The sequence below is a fragment of the Myotis nattereri genome (genome assembly GCF_964212035.1).
Source record: "Myotis nattereri genome assembly, chromosome: 11".
NCBI classification, from domain to species: domain Eukaryota; kingdom Metazoa; phylum Chordata; class Mammalia; order Chiroptera; family Vespertilionidae; genus Myotis; species Myotis nattereri.
This window is the reverse complement of record NC_138086.1, coordinates 7,612,186-7,634,962: the sequence shown is the minus strand read 5'-3', so window position 1 is coordinate 7,634,962 and position 22,777 is coordinate 7,612,186. Positions and strand designations below refer to the sequence as shown.

Below are 22,777 nucleotides of genomic sequence, written 5' to 3'. Positions count from 1 at the left end.
ATTCAGAAATTACTTATTGAATTTTGTTTATAGGTGGAGACATACTACGCCTTGACACACTTTTAGAATGGTGGAGAGAAAAGAATGGTTCCTTCTGTTCTCGACTTATTATTATATTAGACAGTGAGAATTCAACCCCTTGGGTGAAAGAAGTAAGAAAAATAAGTGACCAGTATATTGCAGTGCAAGGAGCAGAGTTGATGAAGACAATAGATATTGAAGAAGCCGACCCACCACAGCTGGGTGACTTTACAAAAGACTGGGTAGAATATAACTGCAACTCCAATAATAGCATCTGCTGGACTGAAAAGGGACGCAAAGTGAAAGCAGTATATGGTGTGTCGAAGCAGTGGAGCGACTACACTCTGCATTTGCCAACGGGAAGTGACGTGGCCAAGCACTGGATGTTGCACTTTCCTCGTATTACATACCCACTAGTACACTTGGCAAATTGGTTGTGTGGTCTGAACCTTTTATGGATCTGCCAAAGTTGTTTTAGGTGCTTGAAAAGATTAAAAATGAGTTGGTTTCTTCCTACTGTGCTGGACACAGGACAGGGCTTTAAACTTGTCAAATCTTAGTTTGAAAACCAAAGGAGATTATTATTATAAGAGTTCATACTACCAGTTATCACTAGTTTGCCAGTTTTTGTACATTACATTCTTATTTGTGAAAAATATCCTGTTACTTCTGTAGCTGCTCTCACTTTGTCTTTTTTCAAGTAATTATGGTATGTAAGTAGTTGGGAATAAACATTCTTTTATACTAAAAGTATGTAGAGATTCAGAAAATTCTGACTGTAAATGCATGAGATGTAAAGATAACAGTGCACTTTGAGATGTTTGCATTAGAAAGAAAACACTTGTCTATGCTCTGCAGTGAAGAATTAATGAAGAATTAATTACTCATGCCTTATTTTCTAGGCATAGACCAGGATGTTTACTATTATAAGGAAACTGAATTTGCATACAAAAGATTTTTTTTGTGAACACTAGGTTTGTGTCCAAGACCATTTGAAAAATTACAAACTTTCTTAGAAAAGAAAAAAGTTTACCTGAAATGCATGCAAAATTTGTTTTTGTCCATTACATTCAGATGCCTTGGTTGTGACCTAGCACAAATTACTGTTTAGATAAAAAAAAAAAAAAAAAAAAATTTTATGTAGGTAACTAAGAGGCTAGACTAGAGCCTAAAAGTTGCTCCTTTGTGAATTGTTGGGGCCTATGAAAGTACTGGCAATTTTAAGAGTCTTTTCAGGGTAACCATGCTTTTTAATGAACAACGTTTTCAGCTATAAATTTCTTCCAGATAAGTTGTCTTCCTTTTCAAAAAGTAATCTTACAAATTTAGCAGTTTCTTATTGATTTAGACTATTTGCAATTTTCTACAAATTATTTCAGTCTCTATAAAGTTAAAGTTCTAAAGTTCCACTATGAAAATTATTTTTCAAATCTCCATTAGTGATAACATTTTTTCTTAACTGAAGGTAAAAGTATTGGAAACATTTTTTCTTGTAAGATATTATGTAAAAATATATTTATATTAACAATTTTACTTAAGCATAATGGTGAGGTTGTAATCTTTAAAACTTTTTTCAGTGTTTTGTCTCATTAAAGCAAGCACTGGTCAGGATATCTTCCAAGAGGTCATTTATCTTCTATTTCCTTCTAGTAATCCTTACATATTCTAAAGTTTTATCTCTGGGAAATAACCAAAAGGAAATATAGTTAAGTTGGGGTATAATCTAATCTTTGATGTTTAAATGGTGTCACTTCTCACCATCAAAGCCATTTTTCCAACCTCAGAGGACGGAATAATGCCCCGCCATTTTTTATCTGGTGACTTGCAAACGGAAGTTTTAGTTAGGAGGAAGTCACTAAGCGTCAGGGAACTTGTATACCACTATCTATGCAGCATTGTTATTATGGTCTAATTTGTGCTTTGAATATGATTTTCAAAAACTTTGAATAAAATTTTGTTAAAAATTTTTTATGTAATAAGCAAATAACAATTATTGAATGTTTTAGTATATTGCAAGTGATAGTCAAAAAATGCCGATGCTTTTTTAGGGTTCATGGTTGGTATCAGGTGGATTTGAAAATTTCTCGGTTAAGTGTGTCTATATCAATATCATCCAAATGAAATAGTATTGTTTTTTATTGTTATTCAGAAATAGAATAACAGAAAAGCCAGATGTTAAAATGATGAGTTTATAGCTACAAAAAAAAGTTAAATTAATGTTAAGGAAAATCCCTTTGAAATTTCTGAGCCAATATTGAGCAAATTAAAGCTTTAAAGCATATCTCTCTTTATTCTGAGAGAGTCAAATTTAAAGGTATATTCTGCATTCTTTATAAATATTAAGATAGTACTAAAAATCATATTCAAAAGGTAGAAGACACTTTCACACTCACAAAACTAATGTTTGACATTATTTTCTATGAAAGTACAATCAAAAAAGTTCTGGGTTAAAAATATGACTTCAGCCATTTTTTTTTTAACTAAAGAGTTTGGACTGATGGGTTCTCTTTGATGGGTTCTGCTACCCAAACAAACAAAAAAACATAAATGACTCTTAGGAGATGGTATCTATACTAATAAAAGGGCAATATGCTAATTAGACTGGATAAATGGGACATCTTCTGGATGTCCTTCTGGACAAAGCTGCAGCAGCTGCGAGGGCTGAGGGCTGGCAGCGTGGGAGAGGTGGCGGCGCAGGCTGGTCCAGTGCCGTGGCCCCTCACAGAGGCGGCACCTGCCGGTCCAGCCCTGCAGCCCCTTTCGCAGATGCGGCGCAGGAGAGGCCTCGGCACGGGCCAGTCCAGCGCCAGGCCCCTTTCACAGAGGTGGCACGGGAGAGACGGCAGTGCAGGCTGGTCCAGCACCGTGGCCCCTTTCGCAGAGGCTGCGCGGGAGAGGCAGTGGCCCCTTTCATAGAGGCAGCGGGAGAGGGGGCTGCATGGCCCTTGTCCCAGTGCTGCTCCTTCCACAGAGGCTGGATGGGGTGCAACCTGCTGTGCCTCAACCTCCCACAGCCCTGGCCCCAGATCCCCCCCACCCGGCAGGCTTTGAGGGCCAAGGTCCAGCAGCTGTGGTGGCCGGTAGTGGCAGCCTTCCTCTGATGGGCCCAGTCGCCTCCCGCAGAGGTAGGCCAGAGGCGGCAGCAGCAGCAGGGTGATGGGGATGGCACAGCGCCTTCCCCTGATGGGCCCAGTTGCCTCCTGCAGAGGTAGGCCAGAGGTAGGCCAGAGGCAGCAGCGGCAGCAGCAGGGTGATGGGGGTGGCACAGTGCCTTCCCCTGATGGGCCCAGTTGCCTCCCGCAGAGGTAGGCCAGAGGCAGCAGCGGCAGCAGCAGGGTGATGGGGGTGGCACAGCGCCTTCCCCTGATGGGCCCAGTCACCTCCCGCAGAGGTAGGGCAGAGGCAGCAGCGGCAACAGGGTGATAGGGCGGCGCCTTCCCCTGATCGGCCCTGTTGCCTTCCACAGAGGGAGGCCAGACTGTGGCTTAGGCCCGCTACCCCGTGGGAGCATCAGTAGGACATCCAGCCATCAGTAGGACATATGGTGAGGGCTCTCAAACTGTGAGGGGGCAGGCCGGGCTGAGGGACCACCCCCCTACCCCAGAGCAGGAATTTTTGTGCACCGAGCCTCTAGTTCTAAAATAAAGTTGCCAGTTTTAAAACAGTAAAGTGATAATATAGAAATTCAATATTGTGGGAAGGATAAGTTGATTGGTTACTTTTACCTAAAGATTGAAAAATAGATCTGATTAATTTTAGCCTGGCTGGTGTGGCTTAGTGATTGAGCATTGACTTAAGAACCAAGAGGTCAAGGTTCCATTCCTAGTCAGGGCACATGCCTGAGTTGTGGGCTAGGTCCCCAGCAGAAGGCATGGAGGCAGCCGATTGATGGTTCTCTCTCATCATTGTAGTCTCTCCCTCTTCCTCTCTGAAATAAAAAAATATATTTTTTATTTTATTATTTTTTTATTTCTTAAAGTATTACAAAGAGTATTACACATGTCTCCTTTTATTCCCCCCCTTGACATTCCCCCGGCCTCCCCCACCCCCCCAGTGTCTTGTGTCCATTGGTTATTCTCATATGCATGCATACAAGTCCTTCGGTTGATCTCCTACCCCCCCTCCCAACCCTCCCCAGGCTTCCCACAGTAGTTTGACAGTCTGCTCAATGCTGCTCTGCCTCTGTATCCATTTTTGTTCATCAGTCTATAATGGTCCTTATTAACCATAAATGAGTGAGTTCATGTGGTATTTTTCTCAGCTTCCCAGGGGCCGTCCCAGCCTCACAGGGGCCATCTCAGCCTCACAGGGGCCGTTTCAACCTCACCGGGGCCGTCTCAATCTCGCCGGGGTCATCTCAATCTCGCTGGGGCCGTCTCAACCTCACCGGGGCCGTTTCAACCTCACTGGGGCCGTTTCAACCTCACTGGGGCCGTTTCAACCTCACCAGGGCCGTCTCAACCTCACCGGGGCTGTCTCAACTTCACCGGGGCCTATTCAACCTCACCGGGGCCGATTCAACTTCACCGGGGCCGTCTCAGCCTCACCGGGGCCGTCTCAGCCTCACCGGGGCCATCTCAGCCTCACTGGGGCCGATTCAGACTCACTGGGGTCGTCTCAGCCTCGCCGGGGCTGATTTGACCTCACCGGGACCGATTTGACCTCACCGGCGCCGTCTCAACCTCACCAGTGAAAAATACATTTTTTAAAAGAATTAGTACTTCAGCTTTTATTTCCTTTATATTTTCATGAAATATCTTTTCCATCCCTTTACCTTTAGTCTGTGTATCTCATTCTGAGGTGGGTCTCTTAAAGACAGTATATACATGGGTTTTGTTTTCTTTCTTTTTTTTTTAAAATATATTTTATTTATTTTTTACAGAGAGGAAGGGAGAGAGATAGAGAGTTAGAAACATCGATGAGAGAGAAACATCGATCAGCTGCCTCCTGCACATCTACTGGGGATGTGCCTGCAACCCAGGAATCGAACCTGGGACCTTTCAGTCCACAGACCGACGCTCTATCCACTGAGCCAAACCGGTTTCGGCGGGTTTTGTTTTCTTATCCATTCAGCTGCCTTATGTCTTTTTATTGGAGCCTTTAAGCCATTTACATTTAAAATGAGTATTTTATTTATTTCCATTTTATTTTTTAAACTTTCTTCTCTTTCTCCTCCTCCTTATCTTCCTCCTCCTTTTTTTTCTTCTTCCTCTTTCTTTTCTTCCATTTCTCCTTCAATTTTAAATGATACCTTTGCTGGGTAAAATAGCCTTGGTTTTAGGCTCTTGCTATTCATCACTTTGAATATTTTATGCCAATCCCTTCTGGCCTGAAACATTTCTATTGAAAAATCAGCTGACAGTGTTAGGGGAGTTCCCTTGTAGGTAAATGACTTCCTTTCTCTTTAAGCTTTTAAATTTTTCTTCTTGTCTTTTACTTTTGGCCTTTAATTATGATGTATCTTGGTGTGGGCATCTTCGGGTCCATCTTGCTTGGGACTCTGCATTTCCTGGACTTGTATATCTCTTTTTTCACCGGGTTATGAAAGTTTTCATTGTTCTAATAGGTTCTTCATCCCTTGCTGCTTCTTCTGATACACCTATGACATGGATGTTATTCATTTCATGTTGTCCCAAAGGTCTTTAAAATAACCTCATTCTTTTTAATTCTTTTTTATTTTTGCTGCTCTGATTAGGTACTTTTTTTTCTACCTTGTCTTCCAAATTGCTGAATTCATCCTCTGCTTCATCGAGCCTACAGTTTATTCCTTCCAGTGTATTCTTTATTTCAGATATTGCATTCTTCATTTCTCATGGGTCCATTTTTGTGGTTTCTATGTACTTTTTCATGCTATTGAGCATCCTTATAATCATTCTGAAGTCTATATCTCATAAATACCTTACCTCCATTTCATTTAGCTCTACTGGAGAATTCCATTGTTCCTTAATTTTGGGACTGTTTCTTTCATCTCCCCATTTTGGCTGCCTGTTTGTTTCTATGAACGAGGTGGATCTGCTATGACTCCCAGTCTTGGCAGAGTGGCCTTATGTAATAGGTGACCTATGCAACCCAGTGGCACAATCTCCCTGATCACCTGAGCTGGGTGCTCTAAGAATGTCTTTTTTGCATGTTATGTTGGCCCTCCTATTGTAATTGAGTCTTGATTGCTATTGGCCTGTTTGTGCATTGGATCAACCCTCAGGCTGGCTGAAAGAGAGGCTTAGCCCCCAACACAGCGTGAAAGCTATTGTGCAGGTGCTGATCACATGAAGCAAATTCACCTCGGCAGGGTTTGATACCTGCCGAGATCTCCCTGGGATATGCTGCTTTGTTGTCTGAAGCTTGCCACTGGGTTTATTGGTTCTGGGCCTCTTTGAAGGGACTCTGGTGCAGGACAATGTCAGACATTGTCTCAGAATGGCTGTGGGTAACCTGTTTGGAGCTATTAGTGAGCTTGTGGCTCCCTCTGCTGGGGCTAGGTGAGTGTGGAAAGGACCAAGCTGTGCACCAAGATCTGCTGTTACTAGCACTGGGCACACGGGCACATCATCAAATGTCTCAGGATACCCAGAGATCTGCTTCTGCCTGCAAGCTGTCTGTTAGGCTCAGTCACTTAAAGAGCCACCAGCTGTACTTGTTCACAGGGGGTTGGCTCCACAGGGTGTGTTGAGAGGGATTCCAACAGGTGGGGCTGTTGCTTTACCCAAGCTGATGCTACATAGAGGGGAATGCTCTGCTTGGGAAAGGTGGCTTCTGCAGTATGGGAGAATGACTCAGCAGAGGGATCCTGCTGGCTGACCTCTCAGCTCTCTCCCGAGAGCCACCACCAGAGACTCCTCATGCAGTTCTAGACCTCTCTGCCCTCTCTTCATCAGAGCCCAGGGTGAGTAGCTGCAAACAACATTTTGTGTGTTGACCCTTTAGGAGGGTGCCTGCATTTCCAGCTATCTCTCCCTGACAGAAGAAGCCCTGCTGCTTTTTCACAGCCAAATGTTATGTGGGCACCTTTCCTGGTTCTGATGCTCTGTTCTGGGGACCCTGGCTTGGGGTTTAGACCCCAAACTATTCAGAGGACACCCCCCACAGCGGAAATATACCCCTAGCACTTTAGCTCCTGCTGTGGAATTCCAGCCAGCTCTCTTGCTCCTCCACACTTCCTACTAGTCTTGTTATGGCCTGCTCTGTAAGTTCTTGTCATAAGGCTTCTCTTTAGCTCGTCTTCAGTTGGTTATTCAGGAGATTTTTCTATACTTTAGTGCAGTGGTCGGCAAACCCATTAGCCAACAGAGCCAAATATCAACAGTATAACGATTGAAATTTCTTTTGAGAGCCAAATTTTTTAAACTTAAACTATATAGGTAGGTACATTGCTATTAACCTACCTATATAGTTTAAGTACTGTTGATATTTGGCGCCTCCTCCGCGCTGCGTATCCCGCGGCCCGCCTGCACCACATCCCCGTTGCTCGACCGACCAACACCCCCCACTTCTTCTTTTTTCTTTTTTTTTTTCTTAATTAAATCTTTATTGTTCAGATTATTACATTTGTTCCTCTTCCCCCCCCCCCCCATAACTCCCCTCCTCCCAGTTCCCGCCCCACCCTCCACCCTCACTCCCCACTCACTGTCCTCATCCATAGGTGCACGATTTTTGTCCAGTCTCTTCCCGCATCTCCCACACCCCTTTCCCCCCCAAGAATAGTCAGTCCATTCCCTTTCTATGTCCCTGATTCTATTATAATCACCAGTTCATTCTGTTCATCAGATTATTTATTCACTTGATTCTTAGATTCACTTGTTGATAGATGCATATTTGTTGTTCATAATTTGTATCTTTACCTTTTTCTTCCTCTTCCTCTTCTTAAAGGATACCTTTCAGCATTTCATATAATCCTGGTTTGGTGGAGATGAACTCCTTTAGCTTTTCCTTATCTGTGAAGCTCTTTATCTGACCTTCAATTCTGAATGATAGCTTTGCTGGATAAAGTAATCTTGGTTGTAGGTTCTTGGTATTCATCACTTTGAATATTTCTTGCCACTCCCTTCAGGTCTGCAAAGTTTCTGTTGAGAAGTCAGCTGACAGTCGTATGGGTATTCCCTTGAAGGTAACTGAGTTTCTTTCTCTTGCTGTTTTTAAGATTCTCTCTTTATCTTTTGCTCTTGGCATTTTAATTATGATGTGTCTTGGTGTGGTCCTCTTTGGATTCCTTTTGTTGGGGGTTCTCCGCGCTTCTTGGACCTGTAAGTCCATTTCTTTCACCAGGTGGGGGAAGTTTTCTGTCATTATTTCTTCAAATAGGTTTTCAATATCTTGCTCTCTCTCATCTTCTGGCACCCCTATAATTCTGATGTTGGTACGCTTGAAGCTGTCCCAGAGGCTCCTTACACTATCCTCGCATTTTTGGATTCTTTTTTCATTTTGCTTTTCCGGTTGGGTGTTTTTTGCTTCCTCGCATTTCAAATCATTGACTTGATTCTTGCGCTCCTCTAGTCTGCTGTCGGGAGTCTGTATAATATTCGTTATATCAGTCCGTGTATGCTTAATTTCTAGTTGGTTCCCCAATATAAGATCGAGGGTCTCATTAGTTTTCTTGTAGATCTCATTAAGTTTATCGGCGGCTTCTAAACAGTTCTTGAGAGACCTTAAAAGTGTGGTTCTGAACTCTATATCTTCCATTGACAATTTTGTCCTGTTTCTTTGTCTCCGCATTTTGTTATGCTTCCTTGGTGCACTCCCTAGTGGTCTGAACTTCTGTCCTCTAGGGAGGTGCTAATCTAGCCTTTGCCTGAGGCTATCCGGCAAATGCCTCTGTGCAGGGCTTGGGCGGGGCAGGTCGCACCTGATAAACAGGGTGGGCTGGAGAGAGCAGTTATGGTGGCTCTCAGTCCTGTCCCCAGGGGCTCTGCCTCTCTGAGTCCCAGCAATGGCTGCAAACCTCGGAGAGAAAGCTGCACTCGCTCTGACCGAAGCCAGACAGTCCCGCTTCTCCCGTTTGAGTCTGGGTCCCTAAAGACTCGCCCGGATCTGGAGCTCAGAGTCTGCGACTCCCTCCAGATTGAAAACGCCAACCGCACCCTCCGCCGCCAGCCCGCTCCGCGCACTCCGCACCTCAGAATTTGACTTCAGCACTGCGCCTCCTCTGAGTGTCCGTATGTGTTTCTCTTTCCTCCTAGTTGTAGGACTTCCACTCAGCCAGCATTCCTGTGGTTCTGGGTGATGTCCCTTCCGTTTTTTGGTTTCACTTTTTTTTTTTTTTAAATTTTTTTTAATTAAATCTTTATTGTTCAGATTATTACATTTGTTCCTCTTTCCCCCCCCCCATTACTCCCCTCCTCCCAGTTCCCGCCCCACCCTCCACCCTCACTCCCCACCCACTGTCCTCATCCATAGGTGCACGATTGTTGTCCAGTCTCTTCCTGCATCTCCCACACCCCTTTCCCCCCCAAGAATAGTCAGTCCATTCCCTTTCTATGTCCCTGATTCTATTATAATCACCAGTTCATTCTGTTCATCAGATTATTTATTCACTTGATTCTTAGATTCACTTGTTGATAGATGCATATTTGTTGTTCATAATTTGTATCTTTACCTTTTTCTTCCTCTTCCTCTTCTTAAAGGATACCTTTCAGCATTTCATATAATCCTGGTTTGGTGGAGATGAACTCCTTTAGCTTTTCCTTATCTGTGAAGCTCTTTATCTGACCTTCAATTCTGAATGATAGCTTTGCTGGATAAAGTAATCTTGGTTGTAGGTTTTTGGTATTCATCACTTTGAATATTTCTTGCCACTCCCTTCTGGCCTGCAAAGTTTCTGTTGAGAAGTCAGCTGACAGTCGTATGGGTATTCCCTTGAAGGTAACTGAGTTTCTTTCTCTTGCTGTTTTTAAGATTCTCTCTTTATCTTTTGCTCTTGGCATTTTAATTATGATGTGTCTTGGTGTGGTCCTCTTTGGATTCCTTTTGTTGGGGGTTCTCCGCGCTTCTTGGACCTGTAAGTCCATTTCTTTCACCAGGTGGGGGAAGTTTTCTGTCATTATTTCTTCAAATAGGTTTTCAATATCTTGCTCTCTCTCATCTTCTGGCACCCCTATAATTCTGATGTTGGTACGCTTGAAGCTGTCCCAGAGGCTCCTTACACTATCTTCGCATTTTTGGATTCTTTTTTCATTTTGCTTTTCCGGTTGGGTGTTTTTTGCTTCCTCACATTTCAAATCATTGACTTGATTCTTGCGCTCCTCTAGTCTGCTGTCGGGAGTCTGTATAATATTCGTTATATCAGTCCGTGTATGCTTAATTTCTAGTTGGTTCTTTATCATAACATCGAGGGTCTCATTAGTTTTCTTGAGGATCTCACTACATTTATCGGCGGCTTCTAGAGAGTTCTTAAGAGACCTTAAAAGTGTGGTTCTGAACTCTATATCTTCCATTGACAATTTTGTCCTGTTTCTTTGTCTCCGCATTTTGTTATGCTTCCTTGGTGCACCCCCTAGTGGTCTTTGTTCACAGTCTTATAGTTAAATCTTGATTGTTGTAGCTAATTCCAGGGAGGGTTTGACCTCCAGGCCAAGTGGCTATGAGAATCAGCTGTGTCAGCAGTGAGAGAACTTCTGTCCTCTAGGGAGGTGCTAATCTAGCCTTTGCCTGAGGCTATCCGGCAAATGCCTGTGTGCAGGGCTTGGGCGGCGCAGAGAGAGCAGTTATGGCAGCTCTCAGTCCTGTCCCCAGGGGCTCTGCCTCTCTGAGTCCCAGCAATGGCTGCAAACCTCGGAGAGAAAGCTGCACTCGCTCTGACCGAAGCCAGACAGTCCCGCTTCTCCCGTTTGAGTCTGGGTCCCTAAAGACTCGCCCGGATCTGGAGCTCAGAGTCTGCGACTCCCTCCCAATTGAAAACGCCAACCACGCCCTCCGCCGCCAGCCCGCTCCGCGCACTCCGCACCTCAGAATTTGACTTCAGCACTGCGCCTCCTCTGAGTGTCCGTATGTGTTTCTCTTTCCTCCTAGTTGTAGGACTTCCACTCAGCCAGCGTTCCAGTGGTTCTGGGTGATGTCCGTTCAGTCTTTTAGTTTCACTTTTGAAGTAGTTGTTCAAAGCAGTAAACTCCGGCGTTAACCTATGCCGCCATCTTGGTTCTCCGGTTTCACTTTTGAAGTAGTTGTTCAAAGCAGCAAACTCCGGCGTTAACCTATGCCGCCATCTTGGTTCTCCCCCCCCACTTCTTCTAATGCCACATCTTCAAAATAGACTCGCCCAGGCCAAAAACTGACTTCTGTGCATGGGCCACGAGGTTTCAATTGCACTGAACGTGCACGCCCGCACGTGGTATTTTGTGGAAGAGCCACACTCAAGGGGCCAAGGAGCCGCATGTGGCTCCTGAGCCGTGGTTTGCCGACCACTGATTTAGTGTAATTCCCGTTTGGTCCTGGGTGGAGATGAGTATAGCTTTCACTTAATCCACCGCCATCTTGGCTCCTCATCCTTTCTTATGGCTGAGTAGTATTCCATTGTGTATATGTACCACATCTTTATCGAGTCATCTGTCAAAGGACACTTTGGTTCGTTCCATGTCCTTGCCACCACAAATATTGCTGCAGTGAACATAGGGGTGCATATCTCTTTGTGAATAAATGTTTTAAATTTTTTTGAGTAGATATCCATATGGTAACTGTATTTTTAATTTTCGAGGAACCTCCATACTATTTTGCATAGTGGCAGTACCAGTTTATATTCATACCAGCAGTGAATAAGGATTCCCTTTTCTTCACAACTATTGTAGTTTTGATTTACATTTCCCTAATTGCTAGTGAAGTTGGACATCTTTTCATACATCTTTTGGTCATTTGTATGTCTTCTTGGGAGAAGTGTCTGTTCATGTCCTCTGCCCATTTTTTAATTTGACAGCTTGTTTGTTTGGTGTTGAGTTGCATGTGTTCTTTATATACTTTTGGATATCAACCCCTTGTTGGAACTATTGTTTGCAAATATATTTTCCCATTTGGTTGGATGTCTTTTAGTTTTGTTGGGGGTTTCTTTTGCTATGCAGAAGCTTTTCAGTTTGATATAGTCCTGTTCATTTATGTTTGCCTTTACTTCCTTTGCCTTTCGTGTCAAATTCATAAAATGTTCTCCAAGACTAAGGCCCATAAGTTTAGTACCTATGTTTTCTTCTCTGTAATCTGTTGTTTCCGATCTTTTATTTAGGTCTTTGGCACTATTTGAAGGTTTTTGTACATGTTGACAAACTGTAGTCTATTTTCATTCTTTTGCAAGGAGCTTTCCAATCTTCCCATTAACATTTATGGAAGAAGCTTTCTTTTCTCCATTGTATGTTTTTGGCTCCTTTATCAAAAATTATTTTCCCATATGCATGTGGTTTTATTTCTTGGCTTTCAGTTCTGTTCCATTGATCTGTGTGTCTGTTTTTCTGCCAGTAGATTACTCTGTAGTACAATTTGAAGTCAGGTAATATGATACCTCTAGCTTTGTTCTTTTTTCTCAGAATTGCATTGGCTATTCAGTGTCCTTTATGGTTCTATACAAATCTGATGATTTTTTGTTCTGTTTCTTAAAAAATGTCTTTAGAATTTTTATGGGTATTGCATTAAATATGTATATTACTTTGGGTAATATGGCCATTTTTCACTGTTTTCACTGACCCTCAACTCTAAATGAGAGCTTTGCTGGGTAGAGTAATTTTGGTTGTAGGTCCTTGCTATTCATCACTTTGAATATTTCTTGCCACTCCCTTCTGGCCTGCAAAGTTTCTGTTAGGAAATTAGCTGACAGTTGTATGAGTGCTCCTTTGTAGGTATTTAACTGCTTTTCTCTTGCTGCTTTTAAGATTATCTCTTTGTCTTTAACCCTGGGCATTTTAATTATTCTGTGTCTTGGTATGGGCTTCTTTGGGTTCCTCTTGTTTGGGACACTCCTGTGCTTCCTGGACTTGTACATCCATTTCTTTCACCAGATAGGGGAAGTTTTCTGTTATTATTTCTTCAAATAGGTTTTCAATTTCTTTCTCTCTTCTCCTTCAGGCACCCCCATAATGTGACTGTTGGTACACTGGAAGTTGTTCCAGAGGCTCCTTACACTATCTTCATATTTTTTAATTCTTTTTCTTTTTGCTCTTCTAATTGGGTGTTTTTTGCAACCTCATATTCCAAATCGTTGATTTGATTCTCAGAATCCTCTACTCTACTGTTGAGTCTCTGTCAATTATTCTTTATTTCAGTTAATGTAAGCTTACTTTCTTACTGGTCCTTTTTCATGTCTTTGAAATTCTAAGATCCTTGTAAGTCTCACTAAGTCCCTTGAAGCTCTCATGAAGATCCTTGAGTAACCTTATTACCATTGCTTTGAACTCTATATCCAGTAGTTTGCTTGCTTCCATTTCTTCCACTTGTGACATGTTTATTTGTCTCCACATTTTGGCTGCTTCCCGGTGTTTGTTTCCTTGTATTAGGTAGAGCTGTTATGTCTCCTGCAATTGGTAGAGTGGCCTTGTGTAGTAGGTGTCCTGTAGGACCCATGGCCTCCCTACTCTAGGTGCACCCTTGTGTAGGTTGTATGCACAGTCTTGTAGTTGAGCTTTGATTGCTGTTGGCATCTTTGGGAGGAATTGACCTCCTGGCAAATTGGCTGTTAGGACCTGCTGCGACTAAAGTGGGAGAGCTGCTGTGTAGGAGACACTCCTCTGGAGCACGACTTACTTCAGTGGGCCTTTGATGTTACTGAGTCTGCCTCTTGAGTGTGTGGCTTGTGGATGTGTAGAGTTGTAATCTGGTATGTTCTGAAGCTATCCACTGGTGCACTGGCTTTAGGGCCTCTAGCCACTGCCTGGGGCTACCCTGCAGGAGCTATTTGTATTGGGTTTGGAAGTGCCCAGATTAAGCAAGGCAGGCTGGTGCTATTGTTGGGTCTTGGACCTTATATTGATAGGATTGGGGCATGCTGTTACAAGCTGCAGGTTGTATGAGAGATTTTAGCAAAATCTGAAGCCTAAGCCAGGACAGGCCATTCATATGGAAAAACTGCTGCAAACAGCTTGGGTGGGGCTGCAAATTGGATGGGGCAGGGTCTCATGGAATCACCAGGACAGAGAAAACAGTGTGGGCCAGGCTGATAGACACTCAGATATGGCTGCCAGTCAGCCCTGCAGCAGAGGAGGTCCCAGCACAGGAATAATGACCCCTGCGAGCACCCCTGTCTAGGAGAAAGCTGCCCCCGATTTCCTGCTTCAATGCTAGACAATCCAATTCCTCTCCATACATCCCTGGGTTTCCCAGAGTCACAGCCAGGCACCCAGCACTGGAGCTCAGAGGAAGTGGGACCATGTAAGTTTGTGCGCTGGCCCTTTAAAAGGAATACCTGAATCTCTGGCAGCCTCTGTATCACTCAGCCACAGTCAGCTCTGGTTTTTACAGACAGTAGCTATGGGGACTTCTCTTCCCAGCTCTAGGACCCTGGGCTGGGGGTTTGGTGTGGGGCTAGGACCCCTTGTTCCTCATGAGTGGACTCTGCAGTGACAATTTCCTTTCAGATTAAGAAAAATGTCACACATGGGTGTCAGACCAGCCCATCCCACGCCTCAGCCCCTCCTACCAGTTTTGATGTGCTTTCTTTACTTCTCTAGTTTTAGGAGTTCCATTCAGCCAGCCTTCAGGCAGTTTTGAATGATGGTTGTTCTGTATTTAGTTGTAATTTTGATGTGGTTGTGGGAGACAGCAAGTCCCAGCATTTACCTACCCTGCCATCTTGGTTCTCTCATCTTCCAGTCCTATTTTGAATAAGAGTGGTGAAAGTGGACATCCTTGTCTTGTTCCTGATGTTAGAGGAAAATCTTTCAGTTTTTTCACCAGTGAGTATGATTTTAGTCAAGGGTTTGTCATATACAGCCTTTATTATGTTGAGGTGCTTCTATATCTATTATTATTTAGTGTTTTAATCATAAATATATGATTTTATTTTTTGTTTTGTTGATGTGGTATATTGCATTGATCGATTTGTGTATTTTGAACCTACCATTGTGCCCCTAGGACGAATTCTCTTGTTTGGGATGTGTTGGGTTTTTTTAAAGTATTTGATTTGCTAGTTGGTTTGTTTTTGTTGTTGTTGTTAATCCTTACTGGAGGATATTTTTTCCATTGCTTTCCAGAGAGCATGAAAGGGAGTGAGGGAGGGGAGGATAGAGAGAGAGAAAGAGAGAGATACATCAATTGGTTGCCTCCCTCATGTGCCCCAACCAGGGCTGGGAATTGAACCTGCAACCCTTCAGTGCACATGCTGACGCTCTAATCCAGTGGTTCTCAACCTGTGGGTCGCGACCCCTTTGGCAGTCGAACGACCCTTTCACAGGGGTTGCCTAAGACCATCTTGCATATCAGATATTTACATTATGATTCATAACAGTAGCAAAATTACAGTTATGAAGTAGCAACGAAAATAATTTTATGGTTGGGTCACAACATGAGGAACTGTTTTAAATGGCCAGAAGGTTGAGAACCACTGCTCTAATCACTTAGCTACATTGGGCAGGGCTATTTGCTAGTATTTTGTTTAAGATTTTACATCTGTATTCATCCAACATATATTTGTAGTTTTCTGTTTTTGTTAACTTTGCCAGGTTTTAGTGTCAGGGTTATGTTGGCCTCATAAAATGTGTTAGGAAGTATTGCCTCTTCTCAGTTTTTTGGAAGAGTTTGATAAGAATAGGTATCTTTGAATGTTTGTTAGAATTCACTAATGAAGCCATCTGGTCTTGGGCTTTTACTTTTTGAGAGGTTTCTGATGGTTTAAATTTTCTCACTGGCAATTGATCTATTAGATTTTCCAGTTCTTTGTATTCAGTCTAGGAAGATTATATATTTCTGGGGAATTATCCATTTCTTCTAGGTTATTGAATTTGGTGGCAGTTCATCTTTCATAGTATTCTATTATGATCTTTGTATTTTTTTGATATTTATGGTAACATCTTTTTCATTTATGATTTTGTCCATTTGCATCTTTGGTCTTTTTTCCTTAGTGAGTCTAACCAAGGTTTTGTCAATTTTGTTAATCTTTTTATAGGACCAGCTCTTTGTTGTATTCATTTTTTTGAATAGTCTTTTTATTTTCAATTCATTCAAGTCAGCTCTAATTTTTATTATTTCCTTTTTTCCCCCTGACTTTTGGCTGCTTTTTCCCCCTTCTCTTTCTAGTCTTTTAAGACGTAATGTTAAGTTGTTTACCCGAGATTTTTCTTTTTTCTTGAGGTAGGCTTGTAAGGCTGTAAACTTCCCTCTTATTACTGCTTTCACCTCCCCTGTGATCTGTTTGCCCTGGTTTCAGGGGATCAACCCTGAAATCCCAGTGCTGTCTTCTGCAGTCAGGGGCCACCAGCAATGCACTCCCAGATATATGGGAGTGGGGTGAGCTATGAGGACCTAGCCAGCTCCTTGGTTGCTTTGCCCTCCCAGGATGGGGGAGCAGTGGTCCTCTACATCATATCCCTTGTGCCTCCACCTGACCTTGGGATTAGTTGCAGAGTGCTCTCTTCACTCAGGAAAACTGTGTTTCTGTAGTACCAGTTCTCAGCTCTACAGATAATGTGCTGTGCAACCCGACATGGTGGGTGAAGGGACAATATCTAGGAGGTTAAGGGAAGGGAGCCAGGCTCCGTGGCTTTGTTTCTCTGAAATGTCGATTGCCAGACAACTGTGGTCGTACCTTTGTGCTTCATCCCTGCACAGGTCAGTGCGCTCAGCTACAGCTAGTAAAGCCCCCTCTCGCAGGAATGCTCACTGACTCTCTGCTCCTCCTGGCTGGAGGGAGGTGCCAACCACAACCTGATTTCTCCCCTCTGCCTCGGGGCTGAACCCTGCAGTGAGCTTCAGGCTGGGCCCCCGCAGTGAGCATTAGGGTGTAGGCTGTGTCTATGGCTCTTCTCCCCTCTCACCTCCTGGCTTTCTCCGCTTGCCCACCTCTAGGTGTTTCAGTATGTGGATCTCTTAGACATGTTTGTGCACTGAAGTGGGAGGTCCTTTGTTGAATTATAGCTGTTCAAATTGTTGAAACTTCAAGGGGAGAGACCAAGGGGATGGGGGGGGGGGGGAGGAAGAAGCAGGCCAAGGCCGCTAGTGATTAGAAGTTCTTTTTTGTTTAAGATTTGTTTTCCAATTAAGAGTTTTCTGTGCCTACTTTTCTCCTGGAAAGTTTTCATCTAAAGAAGGAGGTATCTTGGGAGAGGAGTTTTTAGGAGTAAAATATGCAGGTTTAGGGAGTTTTAGAAATAAAGAGGGCCCATGGGGGAGGACTGCAAAGCTGGGGGGCTGGGAGCTGCCAAAAGGCAAACATTCACACAGAGAGAAAAAAGATGCCACAGGATAAAGGGGAGAGGAAGATACCCATTTACAGAAGACAGGAGAAAGTCACAGGGAGTAGAAAAACAAAAGGGGGAAAAGAGGAAAACAGGTTTTCACAGGGAATAGAGAATTCTACCACAGGAGGGGGAGAAGAAGAGGGGGACCCCATGTGGGGTTTGAGCTTTGAAGCTGCTTTAGTGGCCAATCAGAGGGGATATTAGGACACAAAGAACTGAAGCTTTTATAAACATTAGGAAAGAGACACTTAGTGGGCTACCCCTTTGGAGCCCCCTTCCCAAGTGGGAGTCTGTGCTTGCTTCCCAATTTCCACCTTTGTCTATGGCTTTATTCTTCGAATCCACCTGGACAGGAACCTGGGAAATAACCTTTGCATCCTGCCCAGAGGAAAACCACATGTTTCAGTTTGATTTCTGCGTTTCATTATATTTTAAGAAACAGGGATTGTTTTGCTTTGCTTGCTCTATTTGAAATCCTAAAACCTAATATGATTATTTGAAAAACTAGAAGCCTGGTGCACGAAATTCGTGCACTGGGGGGGGGGGGGGGAGTGTCCCTCAGCCCAGCCTGCACCCTCTCCAATCTGTGACCCCTCACAATTCAGGACTGCTGGCACCCAACCACTCGCCTGCCTGCCTGTCTGATTGCCCCTAACCACTCCCCTGCCAGCCTGATCGATGCCTAACTGTTCCCCTGCTGGCCCAATCACCCCCCAACTGCCCTCCCCTGCTGGCCTGGTTGCCTCTAACTGCCCTCCCCTGTCGGACCAATCACCCCAACTGTCCTCCTATGCTGGCCTGAATCGCCCACAATTGCCCTCCCCTGCAGGCCATCTTGTGGCCATATGTGGGTGGCCATCTTGTGTGTTGGAGTGATGGTCAATTTGCATACTGGCCGTGACTAATTAGCATATCCCGTTGTGACTGTGAGGGAGTCATGACCAATTTGCATATTACCCTTTTATTAGTATAGATACTGAATTAGGAAGTGTTAAATCAGCCAAGGGTTCATTTAATTTTAATGACTTTTAGTCCTTGTACTAAATAGAATATATAAATGCTGTGAATCATCTTTAAAAACAAAAACAAAACAAAAAGACGTTCCTCTTTCTCTCCAATACCTAACTTTGGATTCCTTTCTTCCTTTCCATATAAAACAACTATTTCATCAATAACAATAGAAATGCTCTTTGCTCCTCCTGGCTGAAGGGAAGTGCCAGCCACACCTGATTTCTCCCCTATGCAGCCTGGGGTGTTGTCTATTGAATGTTTATTGTATTCTAGGCACCATGCTAAACACTTTTCATACATGATTTCCTTCAACCTCACAAACACCTTTTATTGTATGAACTAAAGGCCCGTTGCACGAAGAGATTCATGCAATAGTCCTTCCCTTCCCCTGGCTGCCAGCACCAGTTTTCCTTCGGCACCCAGGACCCAGGCCGGAGCCTTCAGTCTTCGCTCCGCCACTTCGCACCTACATATGCAAATTAACCACCATATTTGTTGGGTTAATTTGCATACTCTCCTGGTTGGCTGGTGAGTGTAGCGGAGGGACTGTCAATTTACATGTTTGTCTATTATTAGGTAAGACTAGAGCCCCAGTGCAGAAAAATTTGTGCACTCGGGAGGGAGGGGGTCCCTCAGCCCAGCCTGTGCCCTCTTGCAGTCTGGGACCATCGGTGGATGACCACCTGCTGGCTTAGGCCTGCTCCCTGGGGGATTGAGCCTAATCTGGCAGTCAGACATCCCTCTGGCAGCCTGGGAGCCCTCGGGGGATGTCCACTTGCCAGTGGGGAGCAGGCCTAAGCTGCAGTCAGACATCCTTAGTGCTGCTGAGGAAGCAGGAGAGGCTCCCACCACCACTGTGCTGGCAGCCATCAGCCTGGCTTGTGGCTGAGCAGAGCTCCCCCTGTGGGAGCGCACTGACCACCAGGGGGCAGCTCCTGTATTGAGCATCTGCCCCCTGGTGGTCAGCGTGTGTCATAGTGACCAGTCATTCCCAGTCGTTCTGCTGTTAGGGTCAATTTGCATATTACCCTTTTACTATATAGAATAGAGATCTGGTGCACGGGTGGGGGCTGGCTGGTTTGCCCTGAAGGGTGTCCCGGATCAGGGTGGGGATCCCACTGGGGTGCCTGGCCAGCCTGGGTGAGGGGCTGATGGTTGTTTTCAGGCTGCCCAAACCCCCTTCTGGGTGGGGGTCCCCACTGGGGTGCCTGGCCAGTCTTGGTGAGGGGCTGATGGCTGTTTTCAGACTGACCAAACCCCCTGGCGACTGAAGCTCCCAGCCTTTCCTTTTTTTGTTTTTTTGTTTTCATTCGCTCCAGCTCTGTGGCCATGGTGACTGGAAGCAGGTACCTGGGGTTTATTTACCTTCTATAATTGAAACTTTGTTACTTTTTTTTTAAAATGTATTTTATTGATTTTTTTACAGAGAGGAAGGGAGAGGGATAGAGAGTTAGAAACATCGATGAGAGAGAAACATCGATCAGCTGCCTCCCGCACACCCCCCACTGGGGATCGAGCCCGCAACCAAGGTACATGCCCCCGACCGGAATCGAACCTGGGACCCCTCAGTCCACAGGCCAACGCTCTATCCACTGAGCCAAACCAGTTAGGGCGAAACTTTGTTACTTTTGAGTGGAGCTCAGAACCGGTGGCAGGCTGGCTTCCTCCATCACTGGAGCAAGCAAGCTTCCTGCTCGCTCTAGCTCTGTGGCCACAGCCGGCTGAAAGCAGGTATCTGGGATTTATTTACCTTCTATTGAAACTTTGTTGCTTTGAGTGTAGCTCAGAGCAGGCCGCGGCAGGCTGGCTTCCTCCATCACTGGAGCAAGCAAGCCTCCTTCTTGCTCCAGCTCCGTGGCTGCCGGCCACCATCTTGGTTGAGGTAATTTGCATATACTAGCTCTGATTGACTGGTGGGTGTGGCTTAAGGCATAGCGAAAGTAAGGTCAATTTGCATGTTTGTCTATTATTAGGTAAGATAGAGGCCTGGTGCATGGGTGGGTGCGGCTGGTTTGCCCTGAAGGGTGTCCTGGATCAAGGTGGGGTCCCGCTGGGATGCCTGGCCAGCCTAGGTGAGGGGCTGAGACCGTTCTCAGACTGGCCACACCCCCTTCAGGGAGGGGAGTCCTGCTGGGGTGCTTGGCCAGTCTGGGTGAGGGGCTGATGGCTGTTTGCAGGCTGGCCAAGACCCTCAGTGGGGACCCTCACCCCATGAGGGGGTGGCCATCCTGGGTGAGGGGCTGATGGCTGTTTGCAGGCTGGCCAGGGACGGCCCCCAGACACTCAAGCTCCCTGTGGAGGCTGGCTGGAAGCACATATCTGGGATTTATTTATCTTCTATAATTGAAACTTTGTTGCCTTGAGCGGAGGCCACAGCCAGCCAGGGCAGGCAGGAAGCTTGGCTTTCTCCATTGCTGGGGCAACCAAGCCTCCTTCTTGCTCAAGCTCCATGGCTGCTGGCCGCCATCTTGGTTGGGTTAATTTGCATATAGTTGCTCTGATTGGCTGGTGGGCGTGGCTTGGGTGTAGCAGAGGTGCAAGCAATTTGCATGTTTCTCTTTTATTAGATTAGATGAGGAGACTGGGGCAATCAACTTCAGTAACTTGACAATAAAACACAGCTATGGCTAAAAGGTTCTCAAACTCAGCTTTGAGCCAGATTTTATGTTGTGGGAACCCCAACATGCCAGAAAGGGGAAGGTTTTACTCTTGGGTATAAAAACCTACATGCCCTTTAGAGAGCTGCTTTGAGTATTTTGTCAAGGGGGTAAATACCTCTCTAGAAGCTCATAAGCATAGGGGAGGGGGCAATTATTCAATATAAAGACCTTCAATTATTAACTGCACTAATATCAGCCCCACTTTTGAACCCCTCCCTTAATTTCCCAGCAGTGTCTGGAGTTGTGCAGAACTAGTCACACGCTTCCCCAGAAGCATTTTCTGTGACACTGTGAGGGTGCAGCTTGCTCCCCTCCACCTCCTTAGTTTATACTTTTCTATTTTGTCTCCTGGATGTAAACTGAAAGGGATGAGTTCTTCACAAGTAAGCAGAGACTGCAGCTGCTATACCTGGGGCAGATGCCTGCCTGAGTGTTGGATTAGAAGTGGACTTGCCATAGACCCGGACATTTTGCAAGAAAGGAAAAATCAATTAAGCTTTTGAAAATATTGTGAGATGAGTCTACAAGGGCATTAAGTGCCTGGCCCAACAGTTCTTTTGCCCCTTTCCTTGAAATTTGACAAAGAAAGTAGCGATCAATGTAAGAGGGCCTAGTAAGCAAGGATAATTTATACAGCTTAGGACATCACGCTTAATTGCCAGTTGGAACTAAATTAAGATTCAAACTAAAAATGAAACCGAGCTCTTATTCCAGTTAAAACATTTAAAAAATAAAAACAAAAGTGAACTTGCCCAGAAAGATGAGGCATGGGAGGTTAGGGTTTGGGCTAAATGAAGGTGAACTCCATCTAATTAAGGCTGCAGACCAGCAACAGTTCACTTCCACTTGGGGGGGATTCTGAAAGGTAAGTCCCTCCCCTAACCACCACAGAATGAAAGGCATGCACTCTGAACAGACACAAAATTATGCTTTACTCTCCACTGTTCTTTTATGTACAATACAGAATACATTTTTTTAAAATCATAAGACACGAAGAGGGAAGGAATTGGCTCCATTACCAAAGTTGGTAGTCAATAGAGACTTCTAAATGACAAAGAACATTTAAAAAGAACATTGTGTTGAGATATTTATAGGAAAGGATGGATAATGGGCAAAGGAAAAGAAATTTCAGAACCAAATAGATATTCAAGGACTAAAACATCAGAAATAGAAAGTCAGGGTCATCACCATAGCCACTGCTACGGCCAAGGAGGCCGAATGGAGATGTTAGCGCTGACCTGCTGCCCTTAGCCAGCCTCCCAGTAGCCCAGGGCCCTCCCACCCACATCCAGATATACCACAGTTTTTTTTTTATCCACTCATCTGCTGATGGGCACTTAGGCTGTTTCCAAATCTAAGCTATTCTACATTGCACTGCTGTGAACATAGGGGTGCATATAGTCTTTCTGACAGGTGTTTTTAATTTCTTAGGATATATTCCTAACAGTTGGATCAGTGGGTCAAATGGGAGTTCCAAATTTAATTTTTTGAGGAAACTCCATACAGTTTGCCACAGAGGCTGTAGCAGTCTGCATTCCCACCAGCAGTGCACTAGGGTTTCCTTTTCTCCACATCCTCGCCAGCACTTGTTGATTTATTGATGATAGCCATTCTGACAGGTGTGAGGTGATACCTTATTGTTGCTTCTATTGGCATCTTTCAGGTGATTAGTGTCTTTGAGAATTTTTTCATATACCTTTTAGCCTTCTATATGTCCACTTTGGAGAAGTG

The 22,777-nt window shown here is 44.5% G+C and overlaps 1 protein-coding gene across 1 annotated transcript in view; it reads left to right on the top strand.

Annotated features, from left to right (window-relative positions):
- The window catches only part of TMEM168 (transmembrane protein 168), a 30,425-nt gene extending 28,799 nt beyond the window's left edge, over window positions 1–1,626 (top strand). Inside the window, exon 5 of the mRNA XM_081102055.1 lies at window positions 34–1,626. Within this exon, the coding sequence (XP_080958181.1) occupies window positions 34–581 (548 nt within the window). The 3' untranslated portion in view covers window positions 582–1,626. The remainder of the gene's footprint in view (window positions 1–33) is intronic.
- The last annotated feature ends 21,151 nt before the right edge of the window (window positions 1,627–22,777 follow it).